Source organism: Myotis yumanensis, unplaced genomic scaffold (genome assembly GCF_028538775.1).
Source record: "Myotis yumanensis isolate MYYU_CA2020_CCGP unplaced genomic scaffold, mMyoYum1.0.hap1 SCAF_16, whole genome shotgun sequence".
In the NCBI taxonomy this organism is placed as follows: domain Eukaryota; kingdom Metazoa; phylum Chordata; class Mammalia; order Chiroptera; family Vespertilionidae; genus Myotis; species Myotis yumanensis.
Genome location: NW_027223767.1, coordinates 44,280,834 through 44,299,661, shown reverse-complemented (window position 1 = coordinate 44,299,661; position 18,828 = coordinate 44,280,834). Strand labels below are relative to the sequence as shown.

Sequence of the window (18,828 nt, the reverse complement as noted above, 5' to 3'; positions counted from 1 at the left end):
AACAGTAAATGTGAAGGGAGTAAGGGCAGTCCTTTCGACTAGGCTTTGCCCCAAAAAAGGAAAAATGAAGGAGAAAGGAAAAGGCATGCTGCTAGGGTCAGAGGGCACCTGCGATATTTTAAACCCGGAATTTGGTTGTGTCATCCCTCCAGGGCCCTGGGGAATACTCCAGTGCATTTTCCCCATGGCTCCCATTACTGTTTGATGTGTCTGAGGCTGGACATGGGCAAAGCTGTCCTCCTGGTTCAAAACCTAGACCCTCCTGGACACGAGGCCTCAAACTTACCCCAGGCCTAAGGCTTTCCTTTGAGCTAATATGGAGGAGAAAGCTGTCCACTTTTCACCTTTTATCTGTGTATTCCCCCCCACACACACACACCACCACCACCAGGGGAAGGGAGAGGGGGAGAGAGAAACATCAATGAGAGAATCATCGATCAGCTGCCTTGTGCACGCTCCACACTGGGGATGGAGCCCGCAACCCAAGCATATTCTCTGACCGGGAATCAAACCTTGGTTCATAGGTCGATGCTCAACCACTGAGCCACGCCGGCTGGGCTATCTGTATATGTCTTGTTAAACTTTGCAGTTATATAAACCTATTGAACTTTGGACTCATTCTCCTAGTCTTCCCTGTCTGAGTATAAACTAGGCAAAATAACACTGCTCTGCACACCTCCAAGGCCGATAGATGTTGAATAGTCTCAAAGAGTTGGTTGCTTCCTTTCCACCTATTGAGAGTAAGCTTCTCCCTGCTGAGTGGGGGACGGCTTAGAAATGCCTGGCTTAGAAATGCCTGTGTTAGTGGGATTGCATTCGTGTTACTATGGGATTACGCTTGAGTGAGGAGAGAAAAACATCAAGGTCATGTGAGGGGGCACCCGGATTTGAACCGGGGACCTCTTGATCTGCAGTCAAATGCTCTACCACTGAGCTATACCCCCAGGACGTCTTTTGTTTGTCCTCCCTGTCCACTTGTGGTGACTCAATATAATTAGGTTCCACCCACACCAGAGTGCTGGCAAGCTTTGTGTTCTAAAGCCCCACCTTCTTTTGTTGGTAAGTGTTTGATACAGTCTTTTTATGCCAATCCTAATTTTTTGTACTGGAATTGTTTACTTGTTCAAAATTAAGTACTTCTTCCTAAATTATATCAAATTCACTTATGATGGGGAACGAAATTAAAAGACCACCTGAAAATATGGCCCTTTGAAAACATTAACTTAGGTACCAAACCACCTTTTCTAGGTACGGAACATGCTTTCGAAAGAAAGACACAAAGGTTCTGACTCTTTGCTGACAGACTAGAAATAAATGCACAAGTGAATAAACAAGAAAATGCACAGTAGTGATAAGGGAAATATTAAAACTGTATTTTTAATCCTCCCTGAGGATATTTTTTTCCATTGATTTTTTAAAGAGGGAGAGTGAGTGGGAGGAAGGGATAGGGGGAGAGGGAGGAAGAGACATGGATTGGTTGCCTCCCACTGGCACCCCTAGTCTAGGACAGGGATCCAACCTGCAACACTTTGGTGCGTGGGCCGACTTCTTTTTTTTTTTTTTTTTTTTTTGCGTGGGCTGACTTCTAACCACTGATCCAAACCAGCCAATGCTAAAATAACTTTTTATTTATTTATAAAATATGTTTTTATTGGTTTCAGAGAGGAAGGGAGAGGGAGAGATGGAAACATCAATGATGAGAATCATAGATCGTCTGCCTTCTGCACGCCCCCTACTGGGGATCAAGCCACAGCACGAGCATATGTCCTTGACCAGAATGGAAACTGGGTCCTCTTCAATTTGCAGGCTGGCACTCTTATCCACTGAGCCAAACCAGCTAGAGCTAAAATAAAATTTTAAAAATTACGAGTCTGCATTAGGAAGCTGTGAGGGGTGCTATTTCAGGTGGGAGAATCATGGAAGGCCTTTGTGTGCAGGTGATTTTGGAGTTCAGACCTGAATAAGGGCATATTCCAGGCAAAGAAAATGGCTACTACAAAGGCCTTAGGCCTAGAGGGGCTGGAGGAAGGTGGACAAGCAGAGGTCGATTCAAGAGAGCTGGAGAAGGCCTTGTATGATTAGAAAAAGAATCAAGCTTTTTTTTTTTCATTTCTTTATTTTTTTAAGATTTTAAAATTGATTTTTAGAGAGAGTAAAAGGGAGAGAAAGAGGCCCCAGTGTGGTAGGGACAACCCCGGTCAGGTTGAAACGGCCCCGGTGTGGTAGGGATGACCCCGGTGAGGTTGAAACGGCCCCCGTGAGGTAGGGACGGCCCCGGTGAGGTTGAAACGGCCCTGGTGAGGCTCAGACAGCCCTGGTGAGGTTGAGACTACTCCAGTGAGGTTGGGACAAATAAAGGGGACCAGTATGGACTGATGAACAGGGGTAGATACAGAAGCAGAGCAACATTGAACAGAATGTTAAACTACAGTGGGAAGCCTGGGGAGGGTTGGGGGGGGGATTAAGAGACCAACTGAAGGACTTATATGCATGCATATAAGAGTAACCAATGGACACAAGACACGGGGCGGGGGGGGGGCGGGGGGTAGGGGCCGGGGGAATGTCAAGGGGGGGAAAAAAGGAGACATATGTAATACTCTTTGTAATACTTTAAGAAATAAAAATTATTAAAATATATAAAAAAAAAAAAAAGGGAGAGAAAGAAGCATCCATGTGAGAGCAAAACGTGGGTCAGCGGCCTCCTACATGCCCCCCTACCAGGGATGCAGCCCAAAACCTGGGCGTGTCCCCTGGCCAGAAATCAAACAGTGACCCTCCTGGTTCATAGGCATGATACTCAACCACTGAGCCATGCCAACCGGGCGCCAGTTGACTTCTTTTTGGTAACTGAAACTTGGCAGGTGGGAGTGTCTGCACCTTGGGACATCAGGGCCCCCAAGACTGGTTCTTAGCCATTGACCACTATACCACTGCTTCTCGCTGGTTCTCATTTTCTCTAAAAAGGAAGAGTCAAGCTCTTCAGCTAAGAGAGTGAGGGGGAGAGATAAGGTGTGGAAGATTTGGAACAGGAGAAAGTATGTGAATTAGTCATTTTGGAGACTGGGAAAGGGAACCTAATCAGCCGCTGGAGTCCTAGACAGAGAGCCTGGAGGGACACAAACATGTAAGCTTTCTTCCAACAACATTCAGCTGCTTTGGGTGCGGGCTGGGTGTAATCAGATAGCTGAGTTTAATTCGGATTGTGGTTTGGCCGGCAAGCACAACCCAAGGCTTACTAGTATAGTGAACGAGGCACTGTGCCAACCTCTGCGGGGAATACGAAAAAGAATGCAACATGGCCCTACCGTCAAGGAACTTACAGTCTAGTAACTAGACTCCAGTTGGAGAAACAATACATATACAGCAAGGGGAGAAAGATAACTGACAGTCAACGCTAATACAGAGAGCAGCAGAACTGCGAGACAGGTAGTTGATAATGAGAAAAATGAAGTATAGACTTCCTTTAAAATCGCTGGTGAGAAAGAAGAAATGGACAGGCAATCACAGCTAAAGGGAGAGGTTTTTTTTGTTTTTGTTTTTGTTTTTTTTAGGAAGGATTTATTTTATTTTTTTTTTTTAATTTAAGGGAAGCCTGTTGAAAGTTGAAGGAGCCAAGGAAGCAGAGGAAGTGACTGGAGAGAATAGAAACAATAGGGGCACCTCTGGCACAGGAGCAGAGAGGGTCTTGAGAAAGACAAGGGAAGCACTTCCGCTTGGGATGGAAATGAATCTTCAAGAACTCCCAGATGCCAGAGGTAGAGAAGGCTGTAGTTAATGTAGGAGCGGAATCCCACCACACACACACCCACCCCCAGCACCTTCAAGCACAGGTCAAAGTGGACTTCGCTCTTTTCCCCTAGCACTTGAGTCCTGATTGCCTCTGTAATCTTTTCTTGGTTCTTTAGTATCTTTCTGGGAAAACCGAAGCAGTTGATCATAAATGCCAGACTACTGTTAATCAGCTGAGACACGTCTGGTCAGTAAGCACTACAATTAAGCTGTAAATCTCACCCTTCCCAGCAGAGGGGGTATAGCTCAGGGGTAGAGCATTTGACTGCAGATCAAGAGGTCCCTGGTTCAAATCCAGGTGCCCCCTCACTGTGTCACTTTTAAGCCTTACCAACCATTAAGAGGGTGAGGAAATAAAGGTAATGTTAACCAATTCATTCTGGGATGTGTCCTACAGATTTCACAATCAGTATCAGGGGCAATTTGCAAACAATAGGAGTACTGTACAATGTGATATCTACAACTTTAGGGCGATGGTTCTTATACATGGAGCTTTATTTAAAGAGGCTACAAGACATTTGATATCACAACAGATGAAATGTAAAAATATGAAGATCCAGCTGTCTTTCCTTAAGCCAGATATTAGAGGGATTTCCAAAAGCATGTAGTATGAAGCCATTCTTCTTCTTCTTTTTTTAATCTTTAATTTCTTTATTGGTTAAGGTATTACAAATGTGTCCTCATCCCCCCATTAACCCCCCCCCCCCCAAGCCATTCTTCTCATTAAATTTTATTGTTTGGGAAATTGTAGTTATTTTCCAGGCTTACTATTTTAAATGAATTAACAAATAATTAAACATTCACAATTTCAATTTCTAATCTGGTAACTGTCAATAGACAGAACCTATATAAAACAAAAATTTGGGGGAGGGGTCTTCAATAATTTGAGAATGTAAAATAGTCCTCAGATGAAAATATTTGAGAAGCACTGCTCTCAGTAAAGAGGTGGCTCAGGGCGGAGAATGTTGGGGTTGTGAGATGACCCAGGAAAAGATAACATTTGAACAGAGTTATAAAGAATAAATACTGGTTAAACCAAGAAAGAGTCCATAAATCCAAGCAGTTTGGTATTGTCGAAGTGTGAAGCGTAAGAGGCAAGGTGACAAGAGATGAGGCCAGGAAGAAGAGAAGTCATTTCAGGAAAGTCTCTCGCACTGTGCTAAGGAGCTCGGACTGTGTAAGCACTAGAAGGCCAACACAGGGTTTTAAGCAATGAGAGATATGGTCAGGCCATTTAGATGCTGTTGCAATGGCCTCTAAAAGGCAGACATTTGGATAGAAAAACTTAGGAAGTAGAGTTAAGTCAGTAGACCTTGCTGATTAAGTCCATGAACTTGGGTGAAGAGAATGCATTTTGCCCCTGCTTTCTGGTTTAGACACTGGTGGTAGCACCAGCCCAGAAAACTAATCCGGGCAGAAGAGCATGTTTTCTGAGAAAACTGTGGTTTCTGTTTTGGACAGCTTGGGTTTCAAGTGCCTGTAGGGTGAAGGTGTCCCAATCATCAGTTCATAGGCAGATGTTCCTTGACTTACAATGGGATTACCTCCTGATAAACCCATCATAAGCTGAAAATATTTTAAGTAAAAAATGCATTTAATACTACAATTGGTGAGTATGGTTGTTTACCCTCATGATCACATGGCTTACTGGAAGCTATGGCTTGGTGCCCAGCATCCCTAGAGCAGGGGTCCTCAAACTACGGCCCGCGGGCCACATGCAAATACAAATATTGTATTTGTTCCCGTTTTGTTTTTTTACTTCAAAATAAGATATGTGCAGTGTGCATAGGAATTTGTTCATAGTTTTTTTTTAAACTATAGTCCGGCCCTCCAACGGTCTGAGGGACAGTGAACTGGCCCCCTGTTTAAAAAGTTTGAGGACCCCTGCCCTAGAGCCTCATACTGCATATCGCTAGCCCAGGAAAAGATCAACATTCAAAATTCAAACTACGGTTTCTACTGAATATGTATCACTTTTTGCACCATTGTAAAGTAAAAAAAAAAACTTCAGTTGAACCATTGTAAATCTGGGACAATCCTTATTGGCCACAGCTAAGCAGAAATGTCTGGGCTGGAGATATAGACTGGAAAGTGATCAGCATATGGACGGTAATTGAAGCTATTGGGTGGGTATTATCACCCAGAGAAATACAATGAGAGGGGACCATGAGTCAGGAGGAGAGAGCAGTGTAGCATAGTGACTTAGGGCCTATGCTTTGGAATCAACCAGATTGGGTGGCATTCCAGCTCTGCCTTTCATGATCTGTGTGATCTTGTACTCATGGCTTGACATACTGCTCAGTTTTCTCCTCTGTAAAATGAGAATGCTACCTATATAACAGGGTTGTTGGGAGGATCCAGGAAGGCATATTCCTATAAAATGCTAAACTCAACGACTGGCACTTATTAACACTCCACAAATAGTATTTTTCTATTATTATTAGTATCATGGAAACCATGAGTGAAGCGTGTTAAAAAGATGGGAATATTCTCAGTGTGAAATGCTGTGGGTCAAGTAAGGTAAAGACAGAGGAGTGTCCTTGGGTTTTGAAAACAAGTAGGTCATGGTGACTTTTCTAGTACAATTTCAGTGAATATATAATTTCTAGTATAACTTCAGTCATACAGTGAGTATAAAAACTAGATTACAGGTCTTTAAGTAATGTGCTAATGCAGGAAGTGAAGAAGTAGAGACAGAGAGAGAGAGACGAACATCATCTGGCGCCTGCATACCCACTACTGGGGATCAAGCCTGCAACCTGGGCATGTGCCCTGCCGGATCAGGAATCAGACCAGTGACCTCTTGGTGTATGAGTAGATGCTCAACCACTGACCACACCAGTGGGCACCTTGGAAACATTTGACTCCTCTCTCTTTTCCACACCCCACGAACACATCCAGAATCTGATGACATCACATAACCTCTACTGCTACCACTTGAGTCCAAACCACTATCCTCTCTCTCCTGGGTTACTGCCAGAGCTTCCTAACAGATCTCTTTACTTGGATCTTTGTGTCCTCTCCCACAGTCTAGTCTCAACTAGAGAGATCCTTCTGTCATATTAGTCAGATCCTGTTTAAACAGGGAAATGGTTCCTCTTCTCAGTCCATGTGGTATACAAAGCCCGACAGGATATGATTCCATTACGTCTTAGCTTCTGACCTTGTGTCCTACTCTTTTTCTCTTCACTTACTCTGCCCAGACACACCCAGTTTCCCTGCTGTTCCTATAATTCAGGCACACTCCTGCCTTAGGGCTTTTTATTAGCTAATGACTCTAGACCAGTAGTCGCCAACCAGTGGTCCAAGGACCATTGGTGGTCTGTGAGGTCCGAAAGGTTGGCGACCGCTGCTCTAGACCGCTCCTCCCTGGACATTGGTATTACTAACTCACTTATCTTAAAGTCATTGCTCTAAATGTCACCTCCTTCCATGAAGCCCACACTAACCATTCTATTTTAAATTGCAAGCTGCCCCTCCTCCCACTTCCTGATGTCGCTTACCTTGTTCTGCTTTTATTTTTTTCATACTACTTAACATCATCTAACATACTACACATTGCAATTATTGTGTCTACTAGAGGCTGGTGCACAAAATTCATGCATGGGTAGGGTCCCTGGGCCTGGCGGGTGATCTGACTGCCCTCCGTGGCCTTCCTTTGTTCTGTGCCGCCCCCTTGTGGTCAGCACACATCATAGCGAGCGATTGAACTTCTGGTCTCCCCTTGGAACTCCCAAGGGGACACTCTGCATATTAGCCTTTTATATAGAAAGATTTCTATATATAGATAGATAGTTCAGTGTCTAATATCCATCTTCACCACCACCCAGCAGTGAGCTCCGTAAGGGCAAGAATGTTGATCTGTTTTGTCCTCTGATGTAGTCTAGTGTATGCCCAGGACAGTATCTGGCATAAAGTGGGCACTCAATTAATATTTAAGTGAATGTAGTATTGACAGAAAGAAACCAGGAGAATGGAGGAGGCTGAAGCTGTGAAAGGGGTAATTAATAAAGCAAGATGGGTATGGGGCCAGGCACACCTATAGTTGTAATGATCTGTAGTGCTAGAATGGCACTTCTCAATTAAATCACATCCTAATGAAGCCATTTAGCGTTTTCCCCTAGCCCTCCCACACCCTGATCTTTGGGGGCCCCTGCACAGCACAGATGTTTTAACCATTTCAGAACGTAGTATCCAGCCAGGTCCCTGGCACTAAGTGCTCAAAAACAGGCTGTTGGGTAAGTTAACAAACCAACGTTTCCGTGTTCTCAACTACTTTCGAACTCGTGGAGGGGAGACTAGGTTTCATTCGCTTCCGCAGCCCTCAACCCCGGAACCGCCCACTTCCAGGGTTTGTTACGTAATAGCACGTCGCGCTGGGGGAAGGGGCGGGCTGAGCAAACTCCGGACCACGTGACGATCGTGGGCGGGGCGTAAAGGCTCATATCCCAGCATCCTTTGTGAGTACTTCCTTTCCATCCCTTTCCGGCGTCCAAGATGTCGAAGAGAGGTGAGGTTTTGGCCCTGGGTGATCCTTCTCCATCTGCTGCGTGGTGGCTGCTGGCCTCGCCGGGAGCGGCGGCCATGGGCAGCTGGGGCGCTTGGCTCTCGTCCGAGCCGGAGAGGGTGAGGAGGGGCCCCGCGAGAGTCCTGGCTGGGCCCCCGAAAGAGGCGGTCGGGGGGCCCGGAGAGTTGAGCTGCGGGATTCGGACATGATGCCGGACCGCACCCCGCGTGCTCGCTGCGCTCCCAGCGCTGCGGGAATGGGCTTGAATCCCGGTTGACTTAGGCCCGAGAGTGGGGGGACTTGCGCGGCCCCCCGCTTTGCAGGGAGAACGCCGTGGTGCAAAAGTCGGAGCGAGACTTGAGTCGTACAGGCCCCTTAATCTCAACGTAAAGGTGGTTGTAATGAGTTGGCGATTTGCCCTGAGGACTGGTTGGCACATGGGGAAGGGAGTGCGTGGAGCCCTAGAGAGAGCGAGTCCGTAGTGTCCAGTTTGCAGAGCATATGCGCGTGAATTGAAAGCCTGAGCATGAAGGGGACTCCGAGCCATGGCCGGACAGCGAGCGCTCTCCTGTTTCATCCACAGGACGCGGTGGGTCCTCCGGGGCGAAGTTCCGGATTTCCCTGGGTCTTCCGGTAGGAGCCGTGATCAACTGTGCTGACAACACCGGTGAGACCTGCGGCTTCGGCTGCCCCTGCCCACCTGCCCCTTTTAAAAGCACTCGTTGGGCCTCTTGCCGATGACCCACTGAGCCGTCAAGAAAGGGCAAAGGAAAAACACCGCTTTTGGGTGAAGCGGCAGCGTGTTGTGCTGCTTTGCTTCAATCGGTGGTGTGACAAGGTGTCCGCCTTGGGGTGGGGGTGAGTGTGGCGGGAAGTGTTGGGGGAAACGTTACCAAGGCCGAGCTGCCTAATAGACCCTCAGAAGAACATCACTTCTGCTAACACTCTTTTCTAGGAGCCAAAAATCTGTATATAATCTCCGTGAAGGGGATCAAGGGACGACTGAACAGACTTCCTGCCGCCGGTGTGGGTGACATGGTGATGGCCACAGTCAAAAAAGGCAAACCGGAGCTCAGAAAGAAGGGTGAGTGAGTGACCGAACCCTCATTGCTTGTTGGACAGCCGGAGACTTCTCCCTTTACCGAATAATTTTACCGTTTTCCAGGCCTCTTAAAGCTTCGCTTCCTTTGAGAGGCAATGTGAGATCAATATTCTAAGTTCTGCATTGACTTCCCATGTACACTAGGGGCTCCATCCCCCAAATATTTACTCTGCCATTTCCCCCAGCAAGTTCAGCTGGTAATTACAGGTCACCTACACACATGGAAACAAAAGCCCTGAGTGTGTGACATGTAGGGTTGTCTCTTAAGGCCTTGAGTTGATTGCTGACTCCCTGGGCTACAGGTGGGTATGGTGGTATTGAGTAAATACCTGTTTTTGATGCTGGTTTGGCGTTCACCCAGGTGAGATCACAGCCTTAGGACCTGACCTGTCCTCAGGCAGGTTCCCTTTCCTGGAAGTGCTGATTTCAAAGGGTATGGTGGTACTTCCTCCAGTGGGTACAGTCGGGCAGTGTGCTGAGCGTGAGCATCGGGCCTGTTCCCTAGCACTCTGTAGGTATCAGTATCACATGGTATTTCTCATTCTTTAAGACAGGTTCTTTTTTTAGATGAGATGAAACGTTTGTGGTTGCTTCCGAATCTTTTCTGATAGAAACCAGAACAGGGAGCTGCCTTTCCCAGAAGTTTTCCTGCGAGGTTTATGAATTAAAGGGGATGGTCTCAGAGCACTTATGATGTCCTATCTGGCTTTACTGCTTCTGATACTTGGTGCGCTTTCATGGTTCAGCTCCTGATTTTTTTTTTCCCCCTCGCGTGTCAGGTGTCGGTGTGTCTCTGCCATGGGTTGCCTTGCTTTTCCTGAGAAGTCCTAGCCATCTCTTAGAAATATGACACGTCTCAGACACATGTCCCAGTTACTCCTTGTAGGCCTGCATACGCCCTTCCCCACTCCCGTTTTAGCTTTTTGGTCAGAAGCGTTACTTGGTTCACTTTTAATGTCCTTATGTGGGTTTGGTGGGCAAGGAGTAAGGAGTAGCGTTGTGGTTGCGTATTGATTAATCAGTGTGTGGATTGGGGTGGACAGGCTTCCCTTTTAGAACACTTGCTGGGTCTGGTGTGTGGCCTGGGGGGCTGTCAGGGAAGGGCAGAGCAGTTGGCCATGGCTGTGGGTGAGATGGCAGCAGGATGTGCTGTGGGTCTCAATCAGTATTGGGACAGACGAGAGACTACTGCATGGTTCCAAAAATAGTTGTGCATTTTCCACTCTGTGAATGTCTTCTTTGGCCCTTATTTCTGCTAACCAAATACTTCTCACCTTAGACTTAGCATGTAATGCAGAAGTGTGGAAAGGGGCTGACTGGAAGTCCAGGATCCTGGGTTAGATCTGTAGGTTCACCTGTGATAATGTAAATGGTTTATAAGTAGGTCAGGGTCCAACAGGTGGTGCTCAGTAAATACTATTTGCCTGTCGCTCTGTGTATTCTTGTTAAGAACAAAAGGCTGTCTATGTCCATAGAACTTGACTCAAGAATTGTCAGGCTCCCTGACCAAGTGTGGTGTGTGTGTGTCTATTGATTTCAGAGAGGAAGGAAGAGATAGAAACATCAGTGACAAGTGATAATCATTGATCGGTTGCCTCCTGCATGCTCCCTACTGGGGATCCAGCCTGAGACTTTTCCGTCCGCTGGCTGCCGCTCTATCCATTGAACCAAACTGGCTAGGGCACCTTACTATGTTTAAATAACTGGAATATCTCGAGAGTTACAAGGAATGCAAATCGAATCCAGCATGCAAAAACAGATCCTGATAAAATACCAAAAATTCGTGGTACTTTTGCTGACAAAGAAAAAAGCCCAAACTGAAACAGACAGCAGTGACTGCAAAGAAAAAGCCTGGTCAGGGAAAACAAAATTCAGCTAATACCCAAGGAAATGCAACATCAAGTTCTCACTCGGGTCCCTGATTACCCTCCAAACTATATTTTATTTATTAATAATTTAGCAAAAGAGGCTAATGAGATGTTATCTATGCTGTTTAATTGGTTACCTGGTTTCAAGGAAGTATGTTGGGTGCCTGAGAGGCATGGCATTGCATTTGTTGAATTTGGAAACGACAAGCTGGTGCTTACAAGGATGCTTTACAAGGATTTCATTAAGATCATGCTGTCCTATGCCATGAAGAGCGCCTATGCTGAGAAATAACATTTGGGATATTTGTCTTTAAAGGATTTGGTGTAATATTCCATTTGGTCAGGCCATCTTAATAGTTGGGGGGGGTGGGGTAGTGATAATGAACTTTTTGTGCAGGTTTTTTAAAAAAATGACCTAGACTTTCTCTAGCCTTGGTGAACTATGAAAAATGAAGGCCTCATTTTTGTACAATAAACTTACGAGTTTGAATTTGGAAAACCTAAGGCAGGGGTCCTCAAACTTTTTAAGCAGGGGGCAAGTTCACTGTCCCTCAGACCGTTGGAGGGCCGGACTATAGTTTAAAAAAAAGCTATGAACAAATTCCTATGCACACTGCACATATCTTATTTTGAAGTAAAAAAAACAAAACGGGAACAAATACAATATTTGTATTTGCATGTGGCCCGCGGGCCGTAGTTTGAGGACCCCTGACCTAAGGTATGGAATGTACTTAATTCCAACAAATTCGCCAAAACCGGTTTGGCTCAGTGGATAGAGCGTCGGCCTGCGGACTGAAAGGTCCCAGGTTCGATTCCGGTCAAGGGCATGTACCTGGGTTGTGGGCACATCCCCAGTAGGAAATGTGCAGGAGGCAGCTGATCGATGTTTCTAACTATCTCCCTTCCTCTCTGTAAAAAATCAATAAAATATATTAAAAAAAAAAATTCCAACAAATTCTTGGATGCAGTAATTTTTAGATCAAGGTATGTACTTGAGGGTTTGATATGTACTGGTTGGAATATTGCCTAATGAATTAACAGTTTGGCCTCTCCACGTATTCAGTCTGGAGTAGGGGGGGCGGGCAGGTTATTCCCTCCTCTATGATACTAGGGTCTTGACAGTATCCACCCATTGGGTGAAGTGGGGAAAAGTATAGGAAGTGTCTAGCAAGCTTCCTGCATACATCTGTCCAAATGGGAAATGTTGGGGAACTAGACGATGTGTAAACTGCTTGCTTATGGTGGCACTGGGACCTGACCTGATGGATTAATGAATGCTGCCTTTTTCCTCCTTAGTACATCCAGCGGTGGTAATTCGACAACGAAAGTCATACCGGAGAAAAGATGGCGTGTTTCTGTATTTTGAGGATAATGCGGGGGTCATAGTAAACAATAAAGGGGAAATGAAAGGTAAGAAAGGACCACCTTGTTCCTTGGATCTTTGAGATTGGGTGATTTCATTCTTGGGTTTAGGAGTACAGGCAAAGGAGGGACCCTCTGACTTTACTGACACCTTTCTTCTTTCATGCAGGTTCTGCCATCACAGGACCAGTTGCAAAAGAGTGTGCAGACTTGTGGCCCAGGATTGCATCCAATGCTGGCAGCATTGCATGATTCTCTGGTGTGTTTGTAAAGGAAAAACCGATTAAAAATTGATGACATGAAATGCTTGCCTTCTGTTCATTTCTACATGGCACTCTTCTTGACACCATGTAATTCTCCCCTCCTTTGTAAAACAGAAACTACTCCGCAAACTTTCCATGGATGTATGTTAAAAAAAAAAAAAAAGATAGTCTTTGCACTGTGGTGAGTGTACAGAACTTTTGCAACATCCCAATTTCTGCTATTAAAAAACACACTAGATATTTGGGTTTGGAGTCCGTAAATAAGTGGCAGGTACTGCTTGATGATAGGATACCCCAGAAAACTGCAGTGAGAAAGATATTCAAGACTAGAGGCCTGATGCCAGAAATTTGAGCAAGGGTAGGCCTTCCCCTGGCTGCCGGCACCTGGGACCAGCGGGAAGCTGGCTTTGTCCTTCTGGATGTCACATCTAATTAGCATATTATGCTTTGATTATTATAGATAGGTAGAGTGACTGCTCAGATCCTAGACATGCTTATGGAGCCCAAGGGGTGATGTCAGGAACCATGTACACACTTAGATGCACACTTGCATTGACAGGTTTTCTTGTAGATTTGCATGTAAACCAGTATATTTGTAAAGCCTAACACATGGTAAATGCCATGCCTCTTGTGGTAGATGATTAATATCTGCAGCAGTTTTTTCCATAACATCTTTATTGATATCAGAGAGGAAGGGAGAGAAACGTCAATGATGGGAGAGAATCATTGATCAGCTGCCTCCTGCATACCCTCTACTGGGGGTCAAGCCCACAACCCAGCATGTGCTCTTGACTGGAATCAAACCTGGGACCTTTCAGTCTGCAGGCTAACGCTCTATCCACTGAGCCAAACCAGCTAGGGCTGCCATGTTTTGACAGGGTGGCCATATATATGCCAACCTCTGTTTTGAGAATAAAAGGAGAGGATATAATTGTGTCAGCACAATAGGCATAAATCCTGACAAGTTGTGCCTGAAGGTATTGACCTTTATTGTAGCTTTTCTTTCCAAACTGAATTAGGTGACATATTTAGGGTATGGGGAAAGAACACTTTGCTGGTTTGGATTAATAATGCAGCTTCATATTTGGATATGAAAATACTCTGCCTTAAATGTTATCTGTAAGTTGGGTATACTGTAAGGCTGAAGCTTAGAGTACATGAAACCCTGCCTAGCTCAGTCACTTGAGATGATCTACCTTTTGTCCAAGAAGAGGGATGGAACGTACCAGGATTGCAGAGCAGTCATTTTCAACTGGAGGAATTTTTTTTTAATGTGGCCAGGCCATATCCCAGACCAATTAAAAGTCAGACTGGAGGTAGCATCAGTACTTTTGAAAGCTGCCCAGATTCCCAAGTTGTAGCCAAGACTAAGAACCAGTGCTCTGTTTAGACTGAGCCTTGGTTTCAGGAATATTGAAGTCTCTAAAATAGACTTTCTGCTACTGCATTCTCCAGCCTGGTGAACTTCAAATCTGTGACAAGCCCCCAGGTCCTTTATTGAAAAAAAACCCTGCTGCAGGCATGGCTCAGTGGTTGAGTGTGGACCTATGAACCAGGAGGTCACGGTTTGAATCCTGATCAGGGCACATGCCCAGATTATGGGCTTGATCCCCAGTGTGGGTGTGCAGGAGGTAGCCGATCAATGGTTTTCATCACTGATGCTTCCATCTCTCTCCCTCTCTGAAACAATAAAAATATATTTATTAAAAAATAAGTTGCCGAAACCTGTTTGGCTCAGTGGATAGAGCGTCAGCCTGCGAACTGAAAGGTCCCAGGTTCGATCCTGGTCAGGGGCATGTACCTGGGTTGGGGGCACATCCCCAGTGGGAGATGTGCAGGAGGCAGCTGATCGATGTTTCTCATCGGTGTTTCTAACTCTAACTCTCTCCCTTCCTCTCTGTAAAAAATCAATAAAATATATTTAAAAAATAAATAAGTTAATAGAAAAATAATCCCTCCTTGAGCCTGTAAAAGGATGAATAGCACCTCAGAGCTGGTGTGAACAGTCGGTATAGGGTGCTTTGATATATAAGCACCCTATATGGATTTAAGGGGGAAATTTGGGAAGTAAAAAATACCTGAAGCCATAACTAAAGAAAATCATTGTTTAGGTTTTGCTCTATCCTATCATATACATTAAGTTAGCCAGAGGGAAAAGTATGGCAATATGTCAACCTGTTTTTTTAGGTGGGTTGACAGGAAGAGAAATACTAACTGATGGAAAGAATTGGGTGGGGAGGGAGGAAGTGCTTTAAGTGCACTTAACTAGAAGTCAGGAGACTGAATTCTGGTTCTGGATCCACCAGTAAATGAATTTAGCTTCAACTTCCAATTCTGTAAAATGAGTTGGAAGTAGATGCTATTTGAACTCTTTCTGATTCATCTGGGCACATGATTTTCAACAGAACTGAGTTGGGAAAATGCATATAAGGTGGGAACAGAGAACCTTGTTCTTAAAGGAAAGCGGGAAGCTGGGCCCGCATTCAGTAATCCCTTCTCCCCTTCAGTCTCGTGCATGGCCTCCTGCTCATCCCGCTGGGCCAAGCAAGCAACTTCCCCCACAGCTCTAAGCGCCCACCCGGTTGGATGGGACAATAGGGTTTGTGTCGCAGGCGTCCTGTCCTGAGACCACGTAATAATGCGCGGGGGAGCCCTCTGCCTGGCGCCTCCCACTCCCACCAGAGGGGTCCTTGGAGGGCGGTGGTCGGGATGGTGCACTTGCGCGAGTATCCTCTGCGGTTGCAGAAGGGCTTCATCTTGGATGGGGTGGCCCTGAGCACCATGGCCCGCAACTATGAGCACTTGAAGCCCAAGGTCTGGTCTGCGATTCCGCCTTACAATGCGCAGCAGGACTACCACGCCCGTCGGTACTTCAGGAGCCGTGTGGTTCCGCCCATTTTGCAGAAAACCGGTCAGGTATAGGCACTCCCCAAAGCACCCCACTGTTTGCCTGCAGAGGTTGTCCCTGGTGGCGGACTGATTTCCCAAATCCTGGCGTCTCACTCCAGCGCCCTCCCACCAGGGAGGTTCCCACTTCTCCCCCGCCCCCCCCCCCCCCCCCCCGCCCCTCAGTTTTCTTCATGAACACACGGACCTGGCCCAGGTGATGACAGGCATTGAGCGTGAGCTCACTGGGCTCACAGAATCACCTTCTATCCCTGAACTTGAGAATGATCTCATTTTGGGTTTCTGCAAGCCTAGGGAACCTGGCTCCAAGTCCGCTTCTCCCAAACCGATTTCATTGTCCTTTTTGACGTCATGGACCTGCCCTTTGGGGTGACCTCACACTGCAAATTCTCTAAAAGCTTGAAAATCTGTGACCTCAGTGAACAAGACAAAGACCCACCAAGTGCCACGCCCTCTGCTCGGTGATGTCATAGTTACAGTGGGGCTCCCTCCAAGGAACCTCTAGCTGAAACCTCCCAACCCTCCTTGGATCTCCCTTCTCCCCAGGCCTTTCCGGGGAGAAAGGGCGGGGTTTGCCCCTCCCCAGCAGACTACTTCCCTGGGGTCAAAGATTCTGAGGCTATTTGCTAATGGTTCCATTCATTTTTAAAAATATATTTTTTTCTTGATTTGAGAGAGAGGACAGGAGAGGCATAGAGAGTTAGAAACATCGCTGAGAGAGAAACATTGATCGCCCTACTTGGGGTCGAACCCGCAATTCCAACATATGCCCTGATCCGGAATCGAACTGTGACCTCCTGGTTCATGTGCCCACACTCAACTACTGAGCCACACTGATTGGGCTGGTTCCATTCTTGTCACCCCTTTTGCCTCCAATATTGGTGCCTATATGTCACAGTGGTATGAATACGACTTAATGGGGGTTATTCCATGAACAAATCTAGGGTTTTTTTTTTAATCCCAGGTGTTTGTGTGTGCACGTGCATGTTTAGTACAAGTATATATGGACACACGTCTGTGCATGCCATGTTTGAGTGTGTACTTGCTGTTTACTCATATAGCTTTTACGACAGAAGGAGCTGTCATATGGGGAGACCTTTGAAAAGAATATGGCTTACACACTTTTGAAATTTTCTGTTCCGTTTTGTAAGTAGTTTAATTGTCATAACCACCATTTGTGGTAGGTATTTTTTTCATTTAAATGAAGATAAGGTTAAAAAAAAGATAAGGTTTATTGAACCTTTACTATGCCAGGCCCTTTATTTGAAACATCTCACTTAAATCTCACAGCAACCCTCCTTTTACTGATTGAGGACACTGAGGTCCAGAAAAGCTGTGTCATTGGCCTAGGTCACACAGCTTGTTAGTGGCGGAGCTGGAATTGGAAACTGTCTGGCAGCAGACACTGAGCCCCGAAGGGTCAAGCTACACAGCCTCTCCCTGCGAGGCAATAGAGATCATAAGTATATTTAATCTTTCTGGCCCTCTTACCCCTGGCTGTGACCCCTACACCCTCCCCACAAGCCACAGCGGAGTCCGCATTGTGCATGTCTCAGCATGGTGGCTGACAGTCCTTTTTTTTTTCCTAACCGTCTTCTGTATTCTCTCCCTCACTCTCAGGATCGTGGAGGTACAGGAAGGGACGGCTGGGTAGTGGATTATTTCCACATCTTCGGGGAAGAACAGAAATACATCAACAGGAGAAACTGGGCAGGGGCAGGCAAGTGGTCCCACCTAGGAAGAGTGGTGTGCATCCCACAGTTGAGAGAAAGTAGGTGTAGAGAGACCTGTTTGGGGAGAAGAGGGCCAGGGACTGCATCCTCCAGCTTTTCTTCTTAGATAAGAGCAGAAGCTGAAACAGTACTCCCCATAGGTAGTTATTGAGCACCTACTGCATGTCAGGTGCTTTTTACCCTCACACTACCCCCATGTTACAACCTGGGAAACTAGGACCGAGGGAGTTAAAGTGATTTGCTCAGAAGAGCTGAGCAAGGATTGGGATTCCACTTTTCTAACTCTAAAGCCTTTATTCCTCTCATTGCTCCTGGGCAGGCTGTCTCCTGATTATTTTACAGGCACAGTTAAGCAGCAACAGGAATGGGAGAGTTGAGAGAGATTTTTCTGAAAGGGTAAACACTCCTCCCGCCCCAATCCCACCACCCTGTAGCCACGCTCTATAGTCACATGACCCTCTGTAACATTCGGCCACACTGAGCACATCAGTGTTCTCCAGATGGGTTAGAGGCAAGGATGGAATTTTCTCAGTTCTAGGAGCAAGGCAAGTTTGGCCAAGCCCAGAAATGTCTGACCCTCATGCACCATTCATACTCCTCCTGCACGCTACTCATACTCCTCCTGGTATGAGGTTGGGTTTCTAGGCAGCCATCTGTTTCCTTGACTTCACCAACCCTTGGCTTTTCGGTAAAGAGGCTTGAGACGTTTGAGGATTGAAGGTTCCGCTAGACACCGGGAGCACAGCAGCTGTAGCTGGGTTGGTTTCCTAATACCAGTGGAAGTGAAGAAAGCAAGAGGGGGCTGCCCGCAGGCTCAGGCCTCTCTCTCCACCCGCCAGGGCATTCCTTCCAGCAGGTGATCGGCCATGACTACTACAATGCTGATGTGAAAGCGATCAGGGGGTACAACGGTCTGTTTGGCTACCGCAGAAACACCCCAGCCCTCCGCCAGTGCCCATCTGTCTTCGGAGAGGTCACCCGACTCCCTCTCTTCTAACAGCAGCTCTTCCTTTCATACCCCTTGAACTGAGTTTCTATGACAGGTGCTTAGATGAACTCCCAATACCATTTTCGATAAACATTGTTTTTAATCGGTGCCTCCAAGTGTGCTGTTTCTTCCCTGAGTTTGGGGGGGGGGGGACGGGACTAGTTTCTCTAGTCTCAGCTTTTCTCCCCAGTGGAGAGGAGGTGAGAGGAGAAAGTGCATCTCAGGCTTGTGCCTGTACACTCCATGCCAACCAGTGCCAGGCTTGCGAGGCTCAGTCCTCCCTTGCCAGTGTGATAAGGAGGAACCACA

General features: G+C 46.4%; 2 protein-coding genes and 3 non-coding genes across 5 annotated transcripts; 4 read left to right on the top strand and 1 right to left on the bottom strand.

Annotated features, from left to right (window-relative positions):
* Nucleotides 1–872: 872 nt before the first annotated feature.
* On the bottom strand, nucleotides 873–944 carry TRNAC-GCA (transfer RNA cysteine (anticodon GCA)). Its single transcript has one exon. It is a non-coding gene; the product is annotated as a tRNA-Cys (tRNA).
* A 3,080-nt stretch (nucleotides 945–4,024) lies between these two features.
* Nucleotides 4,025–4,096, top strand: TRNAC-GCA (transfer RNA cysteine (anticodon GCA)). The gene has a single exon. It is a non-coding gene; the product is annotated as a tRNA-Cys (tRNA).
* Nucleotides 4,097–8,216: 4,120 nt separating this feature from the next.
* On the top strand, nucleotides 8,217–12,932 carry RPL23 (ribosomal protein L23). Its single transcript, XM_070393868.1, has 5 exons — nucleotides 8,217–8,299; nucleotides 8,880–8,963; nucleotides 9,252–9,380; nucleotides 12,563–12,676; nucleotides 12,798–12,932. Exons 1-5 carry the CDS (start codon nucleotides 8,287–8,289, stop codon nucleotides 12,878–12,880), a joined length of 423 nt encoding a protein of 140 aa, XP_070249969.1. The 5' UTR covers nucleotides 8,217–8,286; the 3' UTR covers nucleotides 12,881–12,932.
* Nucleotides 9,000–9,135, top strand: LOC138995241 (small nucleolar RNA SNORA21). Its single transcript, XR_011468567.1, has one exon. It is a non-coding gene; the product is annotated as a small nucleolar RNA SNORA21 (small nucleolar RNA).
* Nucleotides 12,933–15,600: 2,668 nt separating the features above from the next.
* On the top strand, nucleotides 15,601–18,528 carry SPMAP1 (sperm microtubule associated protein 1). Its single transcript, XM_070395604.1, has 3 exons — nucleotides 15,601–15,807; nucleotides 17,419–17,518; nucleotides 18,371–18,528. The coding sequence occupies exons 1-3, from the start codon at nucleotides 15,601–15,603 to the stop codon at nucleotides 18,526–18,528; spliced, it is 465 nt and encodes a 154-aa protein (XP_070251705.1).
* The last annotated feature ends 300 nt before the right edge of the window (nucleotides 18,529–18,828 follow it).